At 33.3% G+C, this 19,954-nt stretch overlaps 1 protein-coding gene across 3 annotated transcripts in view; it reads right to left on the bottom strand.

Moving 5' to 3' along the window:
* Window positions 1-19,954, bottom strand: part of CCSER1 (coiled-coil serine rich protein 1) — a 734,167-nt gene that overhangs the window by 184,148 nt on the left and 530,065 nt on the right. For all 3 annotated transcript variants that reach the window (XM_027600507.1, XM_027600509.1, XM_027600508.1), the window contains exon 7: window positions 4,221-4,298. In XM_027600507.1, coding sequence (XP_027456308.1) covers window positions 4,221-4,298 — 78 coding nt within the window. The remainder of the gene's footprint in view (window positions 1-4,220; window positions 4,299-19,954) is intronic.

Below are 19,954 nucleotides of genomic sequence, written 5' to 3'. Positions count from 1 at the left end.
ATGTTGAAAGTGCATTACTATTCTCACATTTGGAAATAAAGTGCAAGGGATTAACTGTAAATAATTCTGCTTCATGTTATTTATAACATACAGAACCTCTTGCCTTAAACTTAGATACCTGTTCTACAAAACATAATAGTTAATACATATACTGATATTATGTGCTATTTGAAGCACTATCTGTTAACTTGTTTAATGTTATAAAAACCCAATGAAGAAGAATTTGCTGCTGTTCCCATTTTATAGATGGGAAAATTAAGACACCAAGTAACAGGTCAAGGTCATACAGATAGAAAGTGTCAGAATTGAGATTTGTCCCAGAAGTCTCCTAACTAGGCTAAGATTGCTTCTAATATTCTCAACTCTTCTGCTTTCTTAAAAATAAATATTGTTCTTAAAGTAGAAATTAGTGATTGTTATAGAAACTATAGACAAATTTAAAGTATGATTCAACCAAATAGTTAATGGTTGATAGGTGTGTATTTTCTGGGATTACTATTTTTTTTTCTACACACTATTTACTTTATATAAGTGAGAGCAACCTATGTTTGTTACTAAGTCCTAAGTTTAGGTTCTATGGTCGAGCGGAATTAGCATCATTTCTTACCCTAATATTCCAGGAGTGCATGACAAGTTGAATTTTTTTGAGACATTAATTTATTTATTTCCACCTCCTTATCCCTTGCTTTAGTAAGGTGGCTCTGTGCTTCTTAAGGTGATGTTTCTTTCAGGTAAGAAAAATCTTACATCACAATTCCTTTCCTCTATTCTGCTTCTAAGAAGTATGTTGAGAAGATTTTTTTTTCCCAGGCTCTGGTTGATTAAAGGAGAGAGGAATAATCTCCAAGGGAAATTTTTTTTAAAAGGGAACTTCTTTAGTCTAGACTAAATGGTGATTTCTGGGGATGAGAAAAAGGAGTCTAAGAACTTTGAATTTCAGAAGGAGAGGAGACTCCAGAAATATCCCAGAACCACTCTTGGTCCGCTCCTGGGGAAGGTGGATGGGTCTCCAACAGGGTGGCTCCATTGTGGATTCTAGACACTAGATGCCCAGTCTCATTAGACACTCCACAAACCCAAGTATCACAGAAAAGCAGCAGTCAATGGGCCAGGAAGGGCAATGAGAAGACTATTTTTTTGTATAAAATCAAATTTTGAAAATTGGTGAATGAAGCATATTCTTTAATGCCTTTGTGTACTCTTGAAGCAGAGTCTAAAGAAAAATAGAGTTGAATTCATTTCCATCCATTGAATTTATCACAGAATAAGGATAAAGGGGCAAGGTTGGAATAATACCCTTTATTAACATATCTAATCAAAGAAAAGATGATTTTTTGGAGAAAACGGGACTAAAACCTAGAGATCATGCTTCAATGAAGTACAAATAAATTTTAAAATAGGGGATAAATATGGTTAACAAAAAGAACATGGTCCATAATAAAGTGTACCTTTATGGAGGGGTCAAGAACAATAAGTTACCTTCAGCTTCAAGACTGTTAGTTCCAGGAATGGACTGAGGCTGCTAATAACTATGTGTAAACAAATAAATTAAAAGGATCATCTTATTAAAGAACAGTAATATTTGGTGACCCCAAGGCATTAGGCGTGAAATATCTATCGGGCTGAACCTAACATAGGAAGAGAGGAGGCAGGTTAGATTGGAAGTGATTAGGTTGATAGAAATCAAGTAGAATGGCAGGGAAGAAAAAGGTAGAATAGGGTGGAATGGACACATCAGAGTTAACAACTTGGTTCAGTGTTATTCTATAAAAAGAAACATAAACATTGTAATTAACAGTTAAGTGGTCTATTCTTTCTCTCTCTCTCCCTCTCTCTCTCTCTTTTTTGTCAGACTCACAGATGACTGATCTTGAAATTTTATGCTTCTATTATGGTTATCTGATAAAATATTATTCCCACCCATGCAAAGTTAGTTACACCTTGCCCTTCTGTAATGATATTGTGATAGAGAACAGACCTCTTGCGTAAGTCACCCTGAATGCTTTATTAAAAAATAGCGATTATACATTTGCTTTTTGTTTCCAAATATATGACCATAAAGTTGTCTGCCCAATTATGTGAACTTGGAATCCTAGAAGCTTCTCTGCACCAAGAGTGCGACTGGGAAGTCTGTGAGTTTGTGGTAGTATACATAGAGAATTGTGCACCATACATCTTTCTCTGTGAAGGGATACACTCAAATGCTTTCCTGGTTGGCATGCTTACAATACAGAATGATGAGAACAGTGTTCGTGAATAAGGAGTTTTACTCCTTGTTTACAAAAAAAGCTCCTCATTTACAAAGGCAGAAGCTTTACTTCATAATTTCAAACTTTAATTTTTGACACTATTAAATACTAGTGGGATGTTTTTATTTATGATAAAAAATATGAAAAATATATAAACAATATTCCTTTCACAAAAAAAAGTAAATCAAGAGGCACTATAACTACATTGGCTACCACTACTAATATTATATATTATAAGTGCTTAGAAGTTTTAAGTGCTTATAAAACCACTTACATACATTAACACGGGAACAATATTGATCTCTTAGAAGCAGTGACAGAAACTAACTAAAATAATTATATTTATATTAGCTTTGTGTCAGCACATTTTGGAATATATCTGACCTTTTCTTTTACTTCCATTAAAAAATATATTAATTTTCAAGGAGTATAGTCATTTTCAATATATTAAAAAGAGAAAATGGTTTTTAGTAATGCTCTGAGAATTCAATTAAAATCTTGTTAAAGATATGATTCTTCCATAAATTTTGTCCCATATACCATAAGATGGAAACACTAAGTAACACTAAACTTTGAAATGTTAGTATTTTCTTCTTTGTTGTAGAATAATAGACTTCTCAATAAATAATGCAATCAGAATACTATTCAGTATTTAACAATTCTGATATAAAATAACCTTTTAACAATTATTATTGTTGATCATTTTTTAAAGATTTATTTATTTATTTATAATAAAGAGAGAGCGAGCGTGATGGGGGAGGGGTTGACGGAGAGGGAGAGAGAATCTCCAGCAGACTACCTGCTGAACATGGAGCTCCATGTGGGACTCAATCTCATGACCCTGAGTTCACGCCCTGAGCTGAAATCAAGAGTCAGTTGCTTCATTGACTGAGCCATCCAAGTGCCCCTTGTCTATCATTAAACAACAAAGTATCTATTATTAGAAAACTAAAGACACACAATGAAATTCATAACTTTCTATTATTCTCATTTTAACAATACAGCAAATATTAAGTATTTAGAAATCAATACCAGCCACTGTACTAGGGTTAAGCAGTACGAAGTTGAGTAGGTTATGCTCTTCATATGAAAAAGAAAAAAAACCCCACAGTAATAAACAATTTTATGATAAAATCCAAAAATCATGAAATCATAAGGAATCTCAAAATGCACATCTACCTGTCTTTAAACCAAATTAAACTGAAACTATTGCATGTAAGTTAAGTGTATCATCCCAACTTTCCAAGTATTTTTTTCCCATGATCTTAAGGATTGCTTTTATTTATAATAATTTCAATGAAATTCAAACATCCTTGGTACAGATTAAAACAGCTGATCTACAAACTTTGGTTTAAAGAGATACATCTAATCTTAAACAGCAAAACAAGAAAATCACTTCTTACTTGTAATGTATATAGTCTCCCAAACTGAAGAATTCTACAAACCATACTTCTTAATTACTTATTTATGTATTTCCTTAAATATTTTAAAAATATAATGGGTTTGGAGGAATGATTCTGTATTTCAATTTTTTATTTTGATCATTACTTTGTAAAGGTCTCATAATTAATTAATTATGACCTAGAGTCATCAATGAAAATTTAACCAGCTAATGAAAATGTAATCACTCGATGAGGGCTAAATAATTCATCCTAAATTTATTACTTAAATTAAGATAAACAAAAGATTCAAAACCTCAAATTCATGTGACATCAAACTATTACAAAGAAATCATTGTTACTTATATACATGGCAAATGATGTAGTCTATAAAGTATTAACTTCTATTTTAAACTGTACTTTCATTTACCAACCAGAATGACAACAAAACAACAAAGATTTTACCATTTGAAATTAGATCCTTACATATTAAAGCAGTTCACCTTACCATCTATACCATGCAATATTTTACTATAGTAAAGTAAGTAAGTATCCTAAAAGTATCATAAATATTTTGTTGTTTATTTTTTACCTTGAAAGGCAATGGCTCTTCAGTAAGAGGACTAACGGGAAGTGAAGTGGTGCTACTTGCTGGGCTCATATCTGCACTCTGCAAGGAAAACATAATTGAATTAAAGAGATACATTTTGGTAGTTACTTTTATTATTCCTAATCTAGAATCAAATCCTTCTTCTTAATATAAAAACAAATAAATTAAATATGGGTGTAGAAAAATTCACATTATATTATATACTGAATCATTCCTTATTTAGAAATAGTTATCTTAGGGGCACCTGCGTCGTTCAGTGGTTAAGCGTCTGCCTTCGGCTCAGGTCATGATCCCAGGGTCCTGGGATCGAGCCCCGCATCAGGCTCCCTGCTCGGCGGGGAGTCTGCTTCTCCCTCTCCCACTCCCCCTGCTTGTGTTCCCTCTCTCGCTGTGTCTGTCTCTGTCAAATAAATAAATAAAATCTTAAAAAAAAAGAAATATCTGAAAAATTAGCCTAATTATCACCTCTTAATGTACATTTTAAGTGCATTTTATTAAATGCCATGATCATCTTTGTGCCAGGACAGTATTTAAAATTTTATTTGCTTACTTAAGATTTTTGCCCCCTTTTTTTTGAAAGTTATACAGTATCTGTGATGATTCAGGATGCTGTTATTTCGATATCTTTCAGGCTGATTTTCAAACATATATTTAAAGTATTATTCATGTTTATCTAGTGACGATTGATTGATTTTAAAGATTTTTACTCATTTATTTGACAGAGAGAGACACAGCAAGAGAGGGAACACAAGCAGGGGGGTGGGAGAGGGAGAAGCAGGCTTCCCACTGAGCAGGGAGCCCGATGCGGGGCTCCATCCCAGGACCCTGGGATCATGACCTGAGCTGAAGTCAGATGCTTAACAACTGAGCCACCCAGAAGTCCCTTAATGAAGATTTAAATTGTATCCAGTTTTTATTCATTATGAAAACTATGTCTGTCATCAATACATAATTGCAAAATGAAGAAATATTAAATTTTTAAATTCCCATATTCATAGCCCCTGACATTTTACAATCTTTCTTACATTCTGCTAGACAAAACAAAAAAAAAAATGTAAGAACAAAGGATTTATACAAAAAGAGAATTACTGGAATGTTGCTAATGCTGTTCTTCTAGTCCACTAAAAATGTAATCAATTAAAATTTCTTAAATAAGAGATTAGCCTAAAAAAAAGAAGTATGGGTTAGAAGCTTACCATTATTTTTTCTAAAAACAAGAAAAAAGTACCAATAATAGGTAGCAACAGAAGCTATGTTACTATATCCTTAACTTAGTCTGTCAGAATAATTCTCCTTTTTAAGTAGATAAGCAAATAAAACACTGGAAAGAATGAACAGCAACATATTCCAGCTTGTTTACCAACTGCATGCACTAAAATGCAGAAAATTTTGCAGTGAAGATTAAAGCAAAAGAATGGATTAATTTTGATTGTGAAAGGGAATAAGTAGACAAGTTTGGCTGATTTAAGTGCCAAAAAAGAACACATTCAAAGAATAGATGCTACAACTGTTAGAATTCTTAGCGTCTCTTTCCATTCCCAAGGTTATTTTCAGTTCATTTGATTTAGGTGTACCATAAATTGGACACATTTTAAATATCCTTAAAGTGGGATTATTTCTGAGTCTATTACAGCAACAATGCATAAGAACTATAAACATAGTTTATACTCAGGATAATTTTTATATAACATATACTGCATCTGCTTCAGAAATTGATCTAAGACTGCACATTGACTTAAATTGTTAAAGGAGGAAATTAGGTAAAAACTGAACAATAATCTACTGAAGGAAGCAGAAAAATACACACACTCGATAATTGAGGTGAATTAGCTACTGACTTATTTCTAAATTTATTCAGAACTTTTTGTCCATTATTTGATCAAAATCAGGAAATATTCTGAACTGCTGACTTTCACTATCTGATTATATGATACAATAGAGAAACAAACATTTTCTTAGGAATGAATTTACCACAAGATTCTAAAATTTAAAAAATGTGGGAAACTTTTTTTTCCAGACTAGAAAAACAAGACTCCTGAGCCATTTTTCTTACTGGATTTCTCATGAGAAATTAAGCAATTAATAGAACACAGTTCATATATAGTTGAATTATCTGGTATTTTCCTGAAGAATTGATATTCTGCATAGCATATTAAAGTATCAAGCCCTTAAAAACCATATATTCAGAAGACAGAGATGACATTCAGTTGTAAAAATTTAAAAGCTTGTATCATATTCTCACAGATAAAGATTTTTGAACTTCCATAAGAACATGAACCAAATCAAGCTTCATGGTTAACTTCTTTTAGGGTTGAGGTCTCCCACAACTTCCCAGAAATAAATGTGTCATTCTAAGCACGGCTAGAAAGCAGACTCCAAAATTTGCATCATCTAACCTTGATTCTTTGAATGTCATTCTTAGAGAAAATGGTGTTCCAGCTTTTAACTTTCAAATCCATCTTGTAGTATGACACTTTAATTCTATTGCTCTTAGGGAATCTTGAGAAAAATGTTTTAAAAAAACAAATCAATCTTATATGACATCTGATATACTGTACTTAATTATCAAGTTGAAAAATACAAAGCAAAAATAGAAAAACTGTATCTTCATTTTTAGCTTATTGTTTTTCCATTTGCATTTCAGTGATCTGTAATTTAGGTGCCATTCCAATTTGCTTACACTTTTAGATATCTGATACTATAGTAAATCCTTCAGATATAAATCTTATCCATACTTCATACTTTAATTAGCTTATGCTTTCATTTAGTGATAACAATTCCAATGCAATTGCATATCTAAATACGAATTAACAAAGTACTTCATAAGTTACATTGGAAGTTTTTCAAAGCTAACAGTGTATGTTCTTTCACAATTTTCTTCAAAAAATATTTTGTTAGAATTATGGCTTCATCTGCTTTTGATAGATTTCAGATACTTTGGAAATGGCCAGTTCTCAAAATGTGAAAGTGGCTGTCTTTGGAATATAGAATTATTCTGTAAAATAAGCAAATCATCTCAACAAAAGAAACCTCCTTAATTCTTATGTAACATACTTAATGTATGAGTATATTAAGTATGTTACATAAGAGCTTAACATTAAGTGTGACCTTAAAGTTTAATAATAAAATTTAGACAAATATTTACTTTTGAGCCTATCAGAGATATTCTAGTGAATATCACCCTCTTCTCATGCATATTTTTCTCCAAAATTCTTTCTACTCATCTCAGTTTGAAGAAACTATTCACTTTGTTGTTGCTGTTTCCATAATTCCCCTAAATTTACAAACTACCTCATCCCTCACCTCCAACCCATCTTCTTTAAATCAACTCTACTGAAGTATAATATACTATACTAAAATGCAACTTTTAAAAAGTATGTGGTTAGATGACTTGAACCAATGTATACACATGTGTAACTACCACCAAAATCAAGATATAGAACATTTTCATCACTTCAAAATGTTCCTCATGCTCCTTTGCATTCAAATGCCACCCCCTTCCTGGTCCCAGGCAACAATGATATGCTGTATCACTATAGGTTAGTTTTGCCTTCCCTAGAATTTCACATAAATGGAAATGTGCAATATGAACTCTTTTGTACCCAGCTTCGCTCATTCAGCAAAATTATTTTGGAAATTCATCATGTCATGCTGTTGTATATTTCAGGATACATCCTTTTAAATGTAGTGTAATATTTAATGGCAAACCACAATTCATTTATCTAATCACCTGTTGATAGAGTTTGTGTTGCTTCCAGTCTGGGACTATTACTAAGAAAGCCATGATAAACATTTGTGTACATATCTTTTTGTGGACATATGTTTTCATTTTTCTTTTCCTTCTTTCTTTCTTTCTTTTTTTTTTTAGATTTATTTATCTGAGAGAGAAAGAGCACAAGTGGGGGGGCAGAGGGTGAGGGTGAGAGAGAATCCTTAAGCAGACTCCCCACTGAGCATGGAGCCCCACGCACAGCTTGATCCAAGGACCCTGCGACCACGACCTGAGCTGAAATCAAGAGCTGGGTGCTCAACTGACTGAGCCACCCAGGCACCCTGTTCTCATTTTTCTTGGATAAATATCTAACAGTGAAATTACTTGGGGCCTGTGGTAAATTTATATCCATTATTATGCCAACTTCATAACAAACCCACAAAATGACAAAGGGGTTGTAATACATTGCACTTCAATTTGTATTTTATCTCACTAATATTGGCATTATCATTTTTTCCTTTTCTTTAATTTTAGCCATTCCAGGGATCTGTAATGGTAGCTCATCGTGGTTTTAACTTTCATTTCCATAGATAACTAATGATGTTGAGGATCTATTCATGTGCCTGTTGACCATTAGTATATCTTGTATTGTGAAGAGTCTGTTAAAATATTTTGCCTATTTTTCTTTTTGATTGGGTTATTTGGATATAAATCCTTTGTCACATATGTTTATTATAAATATTTTCACCCAGTTTCTGGCTTATTTCTTTGTTTCCTTAATACTGTCTTCAAATGAACAAAGCTTTCCACCTTTTTTTTTTTTTATGGTTTATACTTTTGTTGATTCACCTAAGAAATCTTGTCCTACCTCAAGTTCACAAAGATTTTTTACTTATGCATTCTGCTACCAACCTTTCTGTTCATACACCATGGCCAAAAAAACAGCATAGTTAGGATTCTATTCTTTGAAAATGCTTTTGCAAATTTTTGGTATATAACACACATTAAATAACACTAATATTTGTATTGTACACAATCTAGCACAAGATTTTCACAAAGATTAATTTGTATTTTAGCAAGTTAGCTCAAACAGTTTAGACAGTTTCACTCATTTGATGGGAATCTGACAGTTACCATGATTTAACATACTTTAATTACAGTAAAAATGTGGAGATATTATCTGCTTGTGGGCTTGTCAAAGGAGGAGAGGAAATCTTTGCTAAAAATACTGAAAATTTTAAATGAATATAAGACACTCTCATCAGAGTGGTGATTATGGAACTTCCTGGGCAGATAAATGGAAGGAGAGAGAAATAAAGTTTTAGGTGGGAAGGAAAATAGAAATGGCAAGAAAAGCAATGTGTTTATCATCTCTTTCTGTTGACTCATCTTTGAGGAAAAAAAGAGGACACAAGTGGAAATAGAAATAGGTATTTTAAATAAAATTCTAAGAGATAAGATGAGGAATGTTCCCCTCTTTTTTCAAATTTCTCAATGGAATAAAAAATAATTTAAGTACATAGAGAAGTTCTGCAAATACCATGCCACTGTGGCATATTAAGAGCTGCCACACAAGAGGAAAAAAGTGACAGGAGGCTGAATAGAACTTTCCTTGCTTCCTATGAGATGACTCCTAAAAATATATATGAATTATCAAGGAGGTTGGAAATAGCAAAAAAAAGACCTCAATTCAATCTTCAGACTGAGTATCTGGTATCAACTCTGACTACTAACCTAGTAGCTACTTTGACTATTAACACGGATTGCAGAATTACTAGAAGTTATTATTGATGAAAAAATAAATGTACAAAAATAAGTATATAAAATATAAGTATACTAAAACAGCATTTCTATTAAAAAAATTCCAGAAAGTGAACACTAGGATTTGTAAATCATAGTCGGTGTTCTTTCCCAAATAAATAATGAAAGAAACATTTTGTTGTAATAATAATCATGTTCTTCCAGGTTAAATTTCAGACCACAATTTAGGGTAATGGTATATTATCTGTTATTATAAACAGTGCTTTAAAAGTTTGCCTAAAAAATCTAATCACTCTCAACTAACACTGCTCAACTGTTAATGAACAAAGTGTACAACTGAGGGCTTTGACACTCAATATACTGTCACTAAAGAAATAGAGAAATTAAAGGGTAAGAGATGTCATTAATTCTTACTAAACCAGAAAAGAATGTTGATACTTTGAATGACACATTTTCTCTAAGCTTCTACTATTTTTATTATTAAAAAATAAAAAATGCACTTACCATAATAGCCTTGACAAACAGTGTTCTGTTCTTTCTTTTGACATGAAGAAATGAACTCTCAACTGATTCACAAACTATCTATACTTGATATTATAGATGGGTATAAAATTGTCAAGTCAGCCATTTATATAATAATATAAAAATTAAAATTAAAATTTAGTTTTGAAATATTCTTCATTAATTCATAAATTAGGGAGTTACTTTTTAAAAAATGCATAAATGCATTTTGTTTTACTATTATTTTTTAAGTAATCTGTACACCCAACAACGTGGGGCTCAAATTCATGATCAAGAGTCACAGCGCTACCAAGTGAACCAGCTAGGTGCCCCGGGAGTTATTTTTTATCCATGAAAATGAGATAATTTTTTACAAGTATTGATAATATTTTATTATATGAGCCATATTGTATTTTCTCTCTGATTTTGGGGGGAAATGTGCTAATTTTATCAAATAAAATATTCTTTATTAATGCCCAATTACTAGATATTCCTTTCTTCTAATAAAGGAACCATGGCTCCTTGGAGAAATCGCTGATTCCAGGGATGGGGCAAAGAGTGTACTGGGTGATTCTATACCATTTTGTTGTTCCAGAAAGTAAGAAAATGCTCAAAAGATAAAAGGATGGGGAATGCCAAAGAGATAAAAGAGCCAGTGTGAAAGAGCTCCCAACTGCCAGAGCTGGAACAATTTGAGCAACAAAATAAATAACATCGTACTGGAGTTATAATCCGAAGATTAAAACAAAATTTTAAAAAATCATGAATTCACATATAAATAAGTAAGGAACTGAATAAATAAATAACCGGAGAGAAAAGTCAAATCTCTCTTACAGAAGAATTTCAAATAAATTATGCAGATACTCCCTCTCTTAAAGAATTTACACCCCACCCCACAACCAACTCCCAGGCTGTGTTTAGTCAGTTAATTTAAAGCATAGAGTATGAAAAGGGGAATTGTAACTTTACAGTGGAGAAACCCAGCAAATTTTACCTCATCCAAGTGATCATGGTAAACACCAGGTAGATAGCATGACATAATATGATAAGAGGGGTACTTCACCTCTGTGGTTTTTCTCCCACCTCAGTCTAATTATGAGAAAAATATCAGACAAACCCAAATTGAGGGGCATTCTGCATAAAATCTAACCAAAGTCAAGGTAATCAAGGACAAGGCAAGTCTGAGAACTATTACATATCATGTCATTAGAGAGACATAATGACTAAATGTAATGTGGTATCCTGGGTAAAATCCTGCAGTAGCAAAAAGGATATTAGGGAAAACTGGTAACATTTGAATACATTGCTAAGTTTAGTTAATAGTAATGTACCTATATTGGTTCTTGGCTGTGACAAAAGTACTCTGTGAGGTAAGATGATAACAATTGGGGAAACTGAATGACAGGTGTATGGGAGTTCTCTGTACTACCTCTGCAAATTTTCTATACATATGAAACTTTTAAAATAAAAAGTTCATTTAAAAATATTCTTCATTCACAATATAACCAGGCTTTTCAGGATTATAATACATGACTGTCATTGTATTCATAGCTTCTGAGCTTTCATTAGGGCTTTTACAACCTTTAAAAAAATGAATTTGACAGACTATTTTACTGGGATGTGTAACAGCTCCACCAAAGAATCTTTAATCTTCTATGAAGAGCTCACTGAAAAGCTGATGCTAAATTGTTTTGCATGCTTTCATGTTCCCTACAGGAATGTTGAAGGAAAACTTCAGCCATATAAAATGATCTATTTGTTTGGTTACTCTTAAGGTGCTTGGTAGAGTGAGTTTTCATTATTAATATTTACTGAATGCCATAATTCTATAGAACAGATCCATTAATTATACCTCCCCTGAAAGAATAATTAATGGATCTGTCCAATGGGATTCAAGTTTATTTATAAGCATTTCTTGAAGTGAAACATGATCAGTTGGGCTCAAATCTGTTGAGTACATAAACAGGTTTGAGTATAAGTGAAATATTTTTTAAGCCATTAAGATAAGTTGTATAAGGTAATTCTGTAGTCCTAATAAAATTAAATGTTTACCTTAATGTGTTAATTTGATCATACATTCTTATAGTTCTAAAATAATATTTATAAAACACACCACATGTTATAGTATTTTGTTGTTCTAGTAATCATTGATGTTATTGCTGATAAAGTCCATAGGATAATTTGTATTTCTGTAGTATAAATGGGCCACTTTTCTTGAAAATATTTTCCTTCTTCAAATGCCAATTTTCTGTGAAGATTCATTTACTTGTTCAGCCATCCAAAAAGTATTAAGGACACATGAGGCCTCCCTGACCTTAGATTTTCATTTTTGCCATGACTCATCTCACTGCTAAGATGTGGTTGTCCCAAGGACTTAGTAAGAAAAGGAATGCAGAGTATTTAATTGTGGCACAGAAAGACAGTCTTCATGTATTAGCGGGCATATTCTGGAGAGCTAATTTGTGTCCTTCATGAAGTATATCCTACAAATGGCAATGAGCTGACAGCCCTGGGCCCCTCCAGTCCAGGGTGCTGACCACTGAATTTCAGGCACACTTCTTTGAGGAACCAAGTTAGCCATGGTGAAGCTGATCCTACTCATTTCATTCCTTAAGTGATATATATCCCTTATTTACTTTTTATTTTTTTTTTTTTTGGCAGTAAACCAAAATGAGAGCAACAGTAAATTGAATTCAATGTCTAAATCAATGTACTTTGGCCAAGCTCACCAACCTTATCAATGTGAGTCAAGTCTTTTCTTGGTCCTATTTTCTCCAGATGAAAATACAAGGTGTTTCTTTTTCCCTTTGTATTATCTTCTTGTAGGTGATACCTGCTGTTTTGCCTTCCCAGCATCTAATCCATTTTACTATGTTAACAACATTTGAATTTTCCTTTGGGGAGTGATTTCTCCTAAACTTTCAATCCATTTGTCTTGAGTACTGCTGATCCAATATCCTTGAAATAGTTTTGAGCATATAACCAAGGACTAGCCAAACTGTTCTATACAAAAAAGCAAGGCACATGAGCCAATTCATTTAAATGAAGCTCAGATATGGCAATTGTGTTTGAATTTTGAGAAAGAAATGCTCTCATTCAGCTAATGTTGCTAAGGTCATAGAATGTGTTTCTATCTGAATTGCCAGAGGCCACCAAGTGGATGGTATATTTCTAGGAAACATCCAACACAGAGCCAATCCAATAAATGGAGAATAAGCAATGGAGCCCTAAGTACATAGCTGACATACTGATAATCCAGCTCTATGTGGCTAAATAATTTTCACAAAACTGTGTGGCTAACACTTAAGCATCCATTCTAATAGAGGAATAAGCACTGTGGTTGGGAAGTTACATGCTACAGAATCTAAAATTTGGAACTGGCTGGCACAAGTGATGTAGAGAATTAGGATATTACTCTATTCTAGGCTGGGAAGTTAGCAATATTTATGTGATAGCAAAGTTAGCAATATTTATGTGATAGCAAAAGAATTTATTATTTTCTAAATTTGGGGTGACTCAGAGTACATATTTTTAAATTTGGAGCTTTGTAAGATTTAGTAAAAAAAAAACGTGTTTACTTATTTTAAAAATTTAGTGTGTGTGTGTGTGTACAAAATTTACTTTTAACATGACACATTTACATAGTCCAAATTTCAAATGGTGCAACATGTTTTTCCAGGAAAGTTTTTATTCTACTCCCAGTCCCCAACCACCCAGAGGCCCCTAATTTTACCAATTTATTGTATAACCTACAGATGTTATATATAGATGTGATAGAAGGTATATAGATGATAGATAGATAGGAACACACATAAACATATATACATTACTGCTGACCCATGAACAACATGGGGGTTAGGGTGTTGACCCCTGTGCAGTAAAAAAATCTGCACATAATTTTGACTCCATCAAAACTTAATTACTAACAGACTTCTGTTGACTAGAAGCCTTATGAAATAAAGAGTTAACACATATTTTGTATATTACATGTATTATATACAGTAATCTTACAATAATGTAAGCTAGAGAAAAAATGTTATTAAGAAAATCATAAGAAAGAAAAATGTGTTCACAGTACTGTACAGTAAAAAATCTGCATACAAGTGGACCTGTGCAATTCAAACCCATGTTGCACAAGGGTTAACTACACACACACACACACACACACACACACACACACACACACACAGATATCCAGTCATTGAGTTTTTTTCTTTTATATATGTAGAATAACATGTTTTACATACTTGCCTTTTTCAAATTACCATGTATTTGTATATGAGTACCCTCATTCTTTTATACAGCTGCATATTATTCCAATTTATGGGCCTATCACAGTATAGTTAAACACCGTTACATTTCCAATCTTTTGCTATTATAAAGAGAGCTGAAATTAATTTTATATTATATATATTTTATCTGTAAAATAATGTTTAGATGTGGAATTACAAATTAAAAGATACACTCAACCGTAATTTTTAATGATACTACCAAGTTGACTTGCATGGAAACTCTATCAGTTCATACATCCACCTGAGGCTTATGAGTACTTTTCCACTGCCTCATTATGTATTCTTTGCTTCAAAAGGTTTTTAGTACAAATCTACAAGGTAAGTGAAATCTCTGTTACATATTTTTACATGTTGCTAATAGAATGAGATCATAATCTGAAGTTGTCTAAATCAGGACTAGCTCTTTGTACTTTGCCCAAGCTCACCAACCTTATTATTGCAAGACATATCCTTATATCTTAGTCTATGCCTTTAGTCTCTATTATCCCTCTCTCTGTTTATTTTCTTGAACATTCTTGGCATGTTCAGTTGCTGCCAACTTCAAATTATGATCTCATTCTATCAGCAACATGTAACAAATAGTATTGAGAACCTATCACAAACTAGATTTTGTGATGTATGTTTCATAAAAAAGTCCCTGCCTGCCTCCAATTATTTAAGTTCATTAAGGGAGACAAGCAAGTGTGAAAAGTATAAACTAGAAAAAGGAATAACTACACAGATAGATTAGATAGATAGGTAGATAATCCAATCACCCAAAGACAATCACTGATAAAGCATCCCTGTACTTTTCCTAGTCTTTTTCTGTGCAAAGTAATTGATTTATATTACGGTACATTATCCTAAATTTTGGACCCATATTATATTCTCAGGATTCTTCTTATATCAAATATTTTCTTTCAATGTAGTTTATGATGAATGCATAAAATTCCACTATATAAACATAACTTTATTCTTCTTGCCAGGCCTCTAATTTTAGATATTTCCATATTGCCATTTTCTTTATAATTAATGCTATGATAACATTCTCAAAACGGTTTTGTGATTATTTTTTAAAAATATTTATAGAATTATAAAGTCTCAGTTAAAAGATATGCATGTATCCTCGCCTATACTTTGCATTTATTATCAAATTTTCCTCCATGGCTAATGTACTGATTTTTACTTCTACTTGAGAAGTCTGAGAGTTCTAAATTTATTGTACTTTCAATAGGAAAATAGGCAAAGAGAAATATATCAGGTTATTTAATAGGCTGGGATTTACCAATTGGTTACTATTAGGGGAAAATATATACCCTTAAGTGTCACTCAAATAAACTCTAAATGGATTAAAGTGTTAAATTACAGAAAAAAAAGGAAGTACTTGGAGAAAATATAAGTAAACATTATCTACCAGTTATCACAGAATCATGAGGGCTATTTAAAACATAAACATAATTAAAACAGAAAATCAAAGATTGATATATGTGATTATGTTGACTTTTCTTAATAATAAAGACAACAAAATTATAAAGCAAATAAAATATTTAAAAAAGTTAAAGTTTGAGGGAAACACTTGTTTCTCATTTCTGGTGTTTCTTTTAATGTAGAAGGAACTCTACCAGTATTGTACTCTCAGCTTCTCTGACTAGCAAATTTGGATGGATGAGCTTAGTGTGCTTGGTTCAGTTCATTCCTCCTTCTTTTGTTAGCAGGATCACAAGCAGAACACATGTGTTCTGTTCAACAGCTATGCAGTAGACTTTGTACTGTTAAGTTTTAAGTAAGAGCTTTAAGTCTCAGATCAAAACAGTTTAACCTGAAAGGCTGTCTACAGCTTATGGAGGCCACAGGTAAGGAGCTATTTTTATATCCTTGTGTGTCTTAAGTGATGACCTGTGGGATGAATGGGCCTCAGCAAAGCCTCTGGGGCTCAACAACCTCAGAAGGACAAGGTCATCTGTAGTCTCAACCAAAACACAAATGTAGGCCTCAGGAGTTGCAAACTGATGCTGGTTGACCTTAAACTATACAGAACAGCTTTTCATTAGCAGATTAGGCTGGTCTAGTATTGAACTGGAAGGCAAGAGCACCTTTCCATTCTTGGAGTTTTTAAGTGTTGGTAGGTATGACCATGTTGGCAGCTTTTAAACTGAAAGACAGTTAAATTCTTTGTCTGCTACAGAGGGCCAGTGAGCTCTTGGCTTTAAATTCTGAATACCAGGCTTAATACTTAAAATTGGATATGTTGAGGTGCCTGGTGGCTTAGTCAGTTAAGCATCTGATTTCAAGTCAGGTCATGATCTCAGGGTCCTGGGATCCAGTGAGCCCCGTGATGGGTTCCACGATCAGTGGGGAGTCTGTTTGTTCCCTCTACTCCCCTCCCCCACTTGTGTTCTCTTGCTCCCTCTCAAATAAATAAACAAATAAATAAATAAAAACTTAAAAAAAAAAAAAAACACCCAAACTGGATGTGTTGCTTGATGTAGACACCTGTTAAGAGTAGCTTCCAAAGACACCTGTTTTCTGGTATCTGAACTTTTGCATAAATCCCCTTCCCTTGAATATGGACTAGATTTGGTAACTCACTTATAATGAATAAAATAGAGCAAAAGTTAGGTTAAAAAGACCACAGAAAGGTAAGTGTGGAAAGCAGAAGACCCCTTAGAAGGTGATTGTGATATGCTGAGTGATGATGCTGGTTTAAATAAGGTTTTTATCACTGTGGGTGGTGAAAATTGGTTGAAAAGTATATATATTTTAAAGATAGAATGATCAAATTCCCTGACTTTTTGGATATGGGCTACAAGACATATAGAGGAGCCAGAGGTGATTTCTAAGGTCTTGCCTGAGCAAACAGAAGAATTGAGTAGGAATTTATGGGCATAGAAAAAAACTGCATAAATAACATATACTAAGTGAGGGGGAACAGAATATGTGACCCTAAAATATGCCACTTTGGCATATAGATTATTTTGAGCTGAAGGCAATCAAGACCCAGCAGACCTGCGAAAAACTTTTATCTCTCCTTTAACTACCTAAAATAATTGAGAAGGGGGCTGGCCCAGAAAGAGAGCTATTATCAGAGATAACTTTTTTATCTAAAAGACCTATCTGTATGGCAGGGCAAACATCTAATTTTCAAACGTTTGTTTTTCTTCTTGACCTGTGAATTACTCTCCTCCCCTCTGAAGCCCTGGGTCCTATTATATTCTTTAGCTCAGGATGGCATATAAGCCTCAAGTGACCCACTCATTCTTGGGTCTCATCTTTAGGCTCTGGTACATATGAAATTAAATTTGTGTTTTTGCTGTTAGTCTATCTTATGTCAATTTAATTATTAGACCAGCCAAAAACCTAGTAGGGAAGAAGGGAAAATTCTTCCACTCCCACAGAGGTGGTAAGTCAGTTTATTCAAGTTAAGTTTGAAATTTCAGTTCAACATCATAGTAGAGACGTCAAGTAAGTAGTTGGATACTGTGGAGTAGAGATGTCAGGTAGAATTTGGATACACTTGGATGGCTGAGATAGGATAGAGAACAAGATCTTGAAAAAAAACAGGGGTTCATGGAGCTGACATGCTAAGGTAAAACAACAATTTGTATAGTTCAGAACTATTTTAGGAGCAATATTGGCAACAGTCAAAATGAGTAAGGATCTATAAACTTCAAAGAATAGTAGTGGAAGGAGTGTGATGAGAGTTTAATGAAGACTGCACTAGAGTAGGGCAGTCCAATGGCGTGAGCTTCAAGCCAAGATTTAGGGAGGCAGGGAAGATAGCGGTCAGGGAATTGTGAGGAGGATCAAGAAGGACACCGGCTTCTTTTCTTTGGGACACCCCATAACATGAAGGATGTGGTTGTAAGAATAGCTACTATTTAGGTTATGCTAGCTGAAAGCCAAAAAGACTTCATCAAATTATTCTTTCATAAGCCCTTTCAAAGAGGACAATAAGTTTTACATTTTCCCATAGGAAATACACCTGGGACCAACTTAATGATTTATGAAAAAGAAAAACCAGACAAGGGAATGACTAAACAGAAAAGTATTTACTTCAACTCTTTATCCATTGTCTAAATTTTGTTTTGCTGTATTATACACTCTAACCTTCAAAAGATAATATATGGTTTACCTGTTTTCCCATATTTCATCCTTGTTCAGTATCTCTCAAGTTTTCAGGAAACTTTGCAAGCATTCACCAAAATCTGTCTAGTCCTAACAGCTAACTCCTGATTACAGAAGTTGTTAAAATTGAAAACAGATCAGCCTTGAAATATCCTGAGTAAACAAAACCAGTTTAGTCATACAAACAAAACTTAATTTGGCTTGTTTTGCAAGACAATAACTTGACCTTAGTCATTTCTTACTCTCGCCTCTGGAAATCATAAACAAAACTTAAAATGGTTACCCCAAATTGATATGAGGTAACCACTAAAAAATTCCCTATCATTTAATAAAATTCTAATATTAAAACCAATCACTGTAAAGAATAAATAAACTGCCTTCCCACTATAAAAGTTCCTTATACACCTGAGTTTCATTCACGTTTTGTTTTGACCGGTCCTGCTTCACTGTCTTTTTAGTATATGTGCACAATGAATTTTCATTAATCACATTTGTTAATTCAATGGTTTTACTTCTCTTATTTCTGAACTTTTTTTAGTATAATCTCCTTTACTTATGCACAAATCACAACTATTAAGGGTAACTTTAGGTGTTTTTTTTTTTTTTTTTTTTTTAATTTAATGCAACACACGAACAAAGGCAATTTTGAAGTGGGACGTATATAACTGTGTGCAGGAACCACTTCACCAGGGCTTCTTACAGTTGATGGTGTTAATCTCTTCTTGAGAGGATTAACAGTCCACCAAGGTGATATAAAAATTATTTTAAACTGGAGATTTCTGAACAACCAGTAGTCACAGGAAAACACAATACCTAAACTTAAGCAGAGGGTCCCCCCAAAACAGTTGCCACTGATACCCCTCCCAGGGAGCTTCTTGTTCAAGAGAAGACTTACCTTATTAGCAAAAGAAGTGCCAATCTAGCTGCTCATTAGCACCAAAAAGTCCAATAAGACCTCCCATTCTTTCCCTTGGAAGCCCTAGACAGGGCCTCCTTTTTTGTTAACTTGGCATAGAAATCTTTACCTCTTGACTATTCAGTGAGTTGTTCATAGCTCAGTAGCCCCCATGCATAATAAACTGTTGTCTATTGTCAGTTTATTTGAGGGGCACAGGCCACTCAGTCCTAAATTGGTAAAGGAAAAATCTTCCTGCAAAAACTTCCAAATTCAAGTTCTATTACATCATAGTTAGACAGTTTGAAATTGGCTGTGGAAGGATTATTAACACCACAGAAATGGGCAAATGCTACAGACTAGGGCTTTTTTATTTGGAGAGCTGATTGTTAACCATTTACCTGCACATCACTGGACAATTTAATACCCAGACATACATTACATACAATTA

The sequence above is a fragment of the Zalophus californianus genome, chromosome 2, assembly GCF_009762305.2.
Source record: "Zalophus californianus isolate mZalCal1 chromosome 2, mZalCal1.pri.v2, whole genome shotgun sequence".
Lineage (NCBI taxonomy): Eukaryota > Metazoa > Chordata > Mammalia > Carnivora > Otariidae > Zalophus > Zalophus californianus.
The sequence above is the reverse complement of the archived record's forward strand: the minus strand, read 5'-3'. Positions and strand labels throughout refer to the sequence as shown.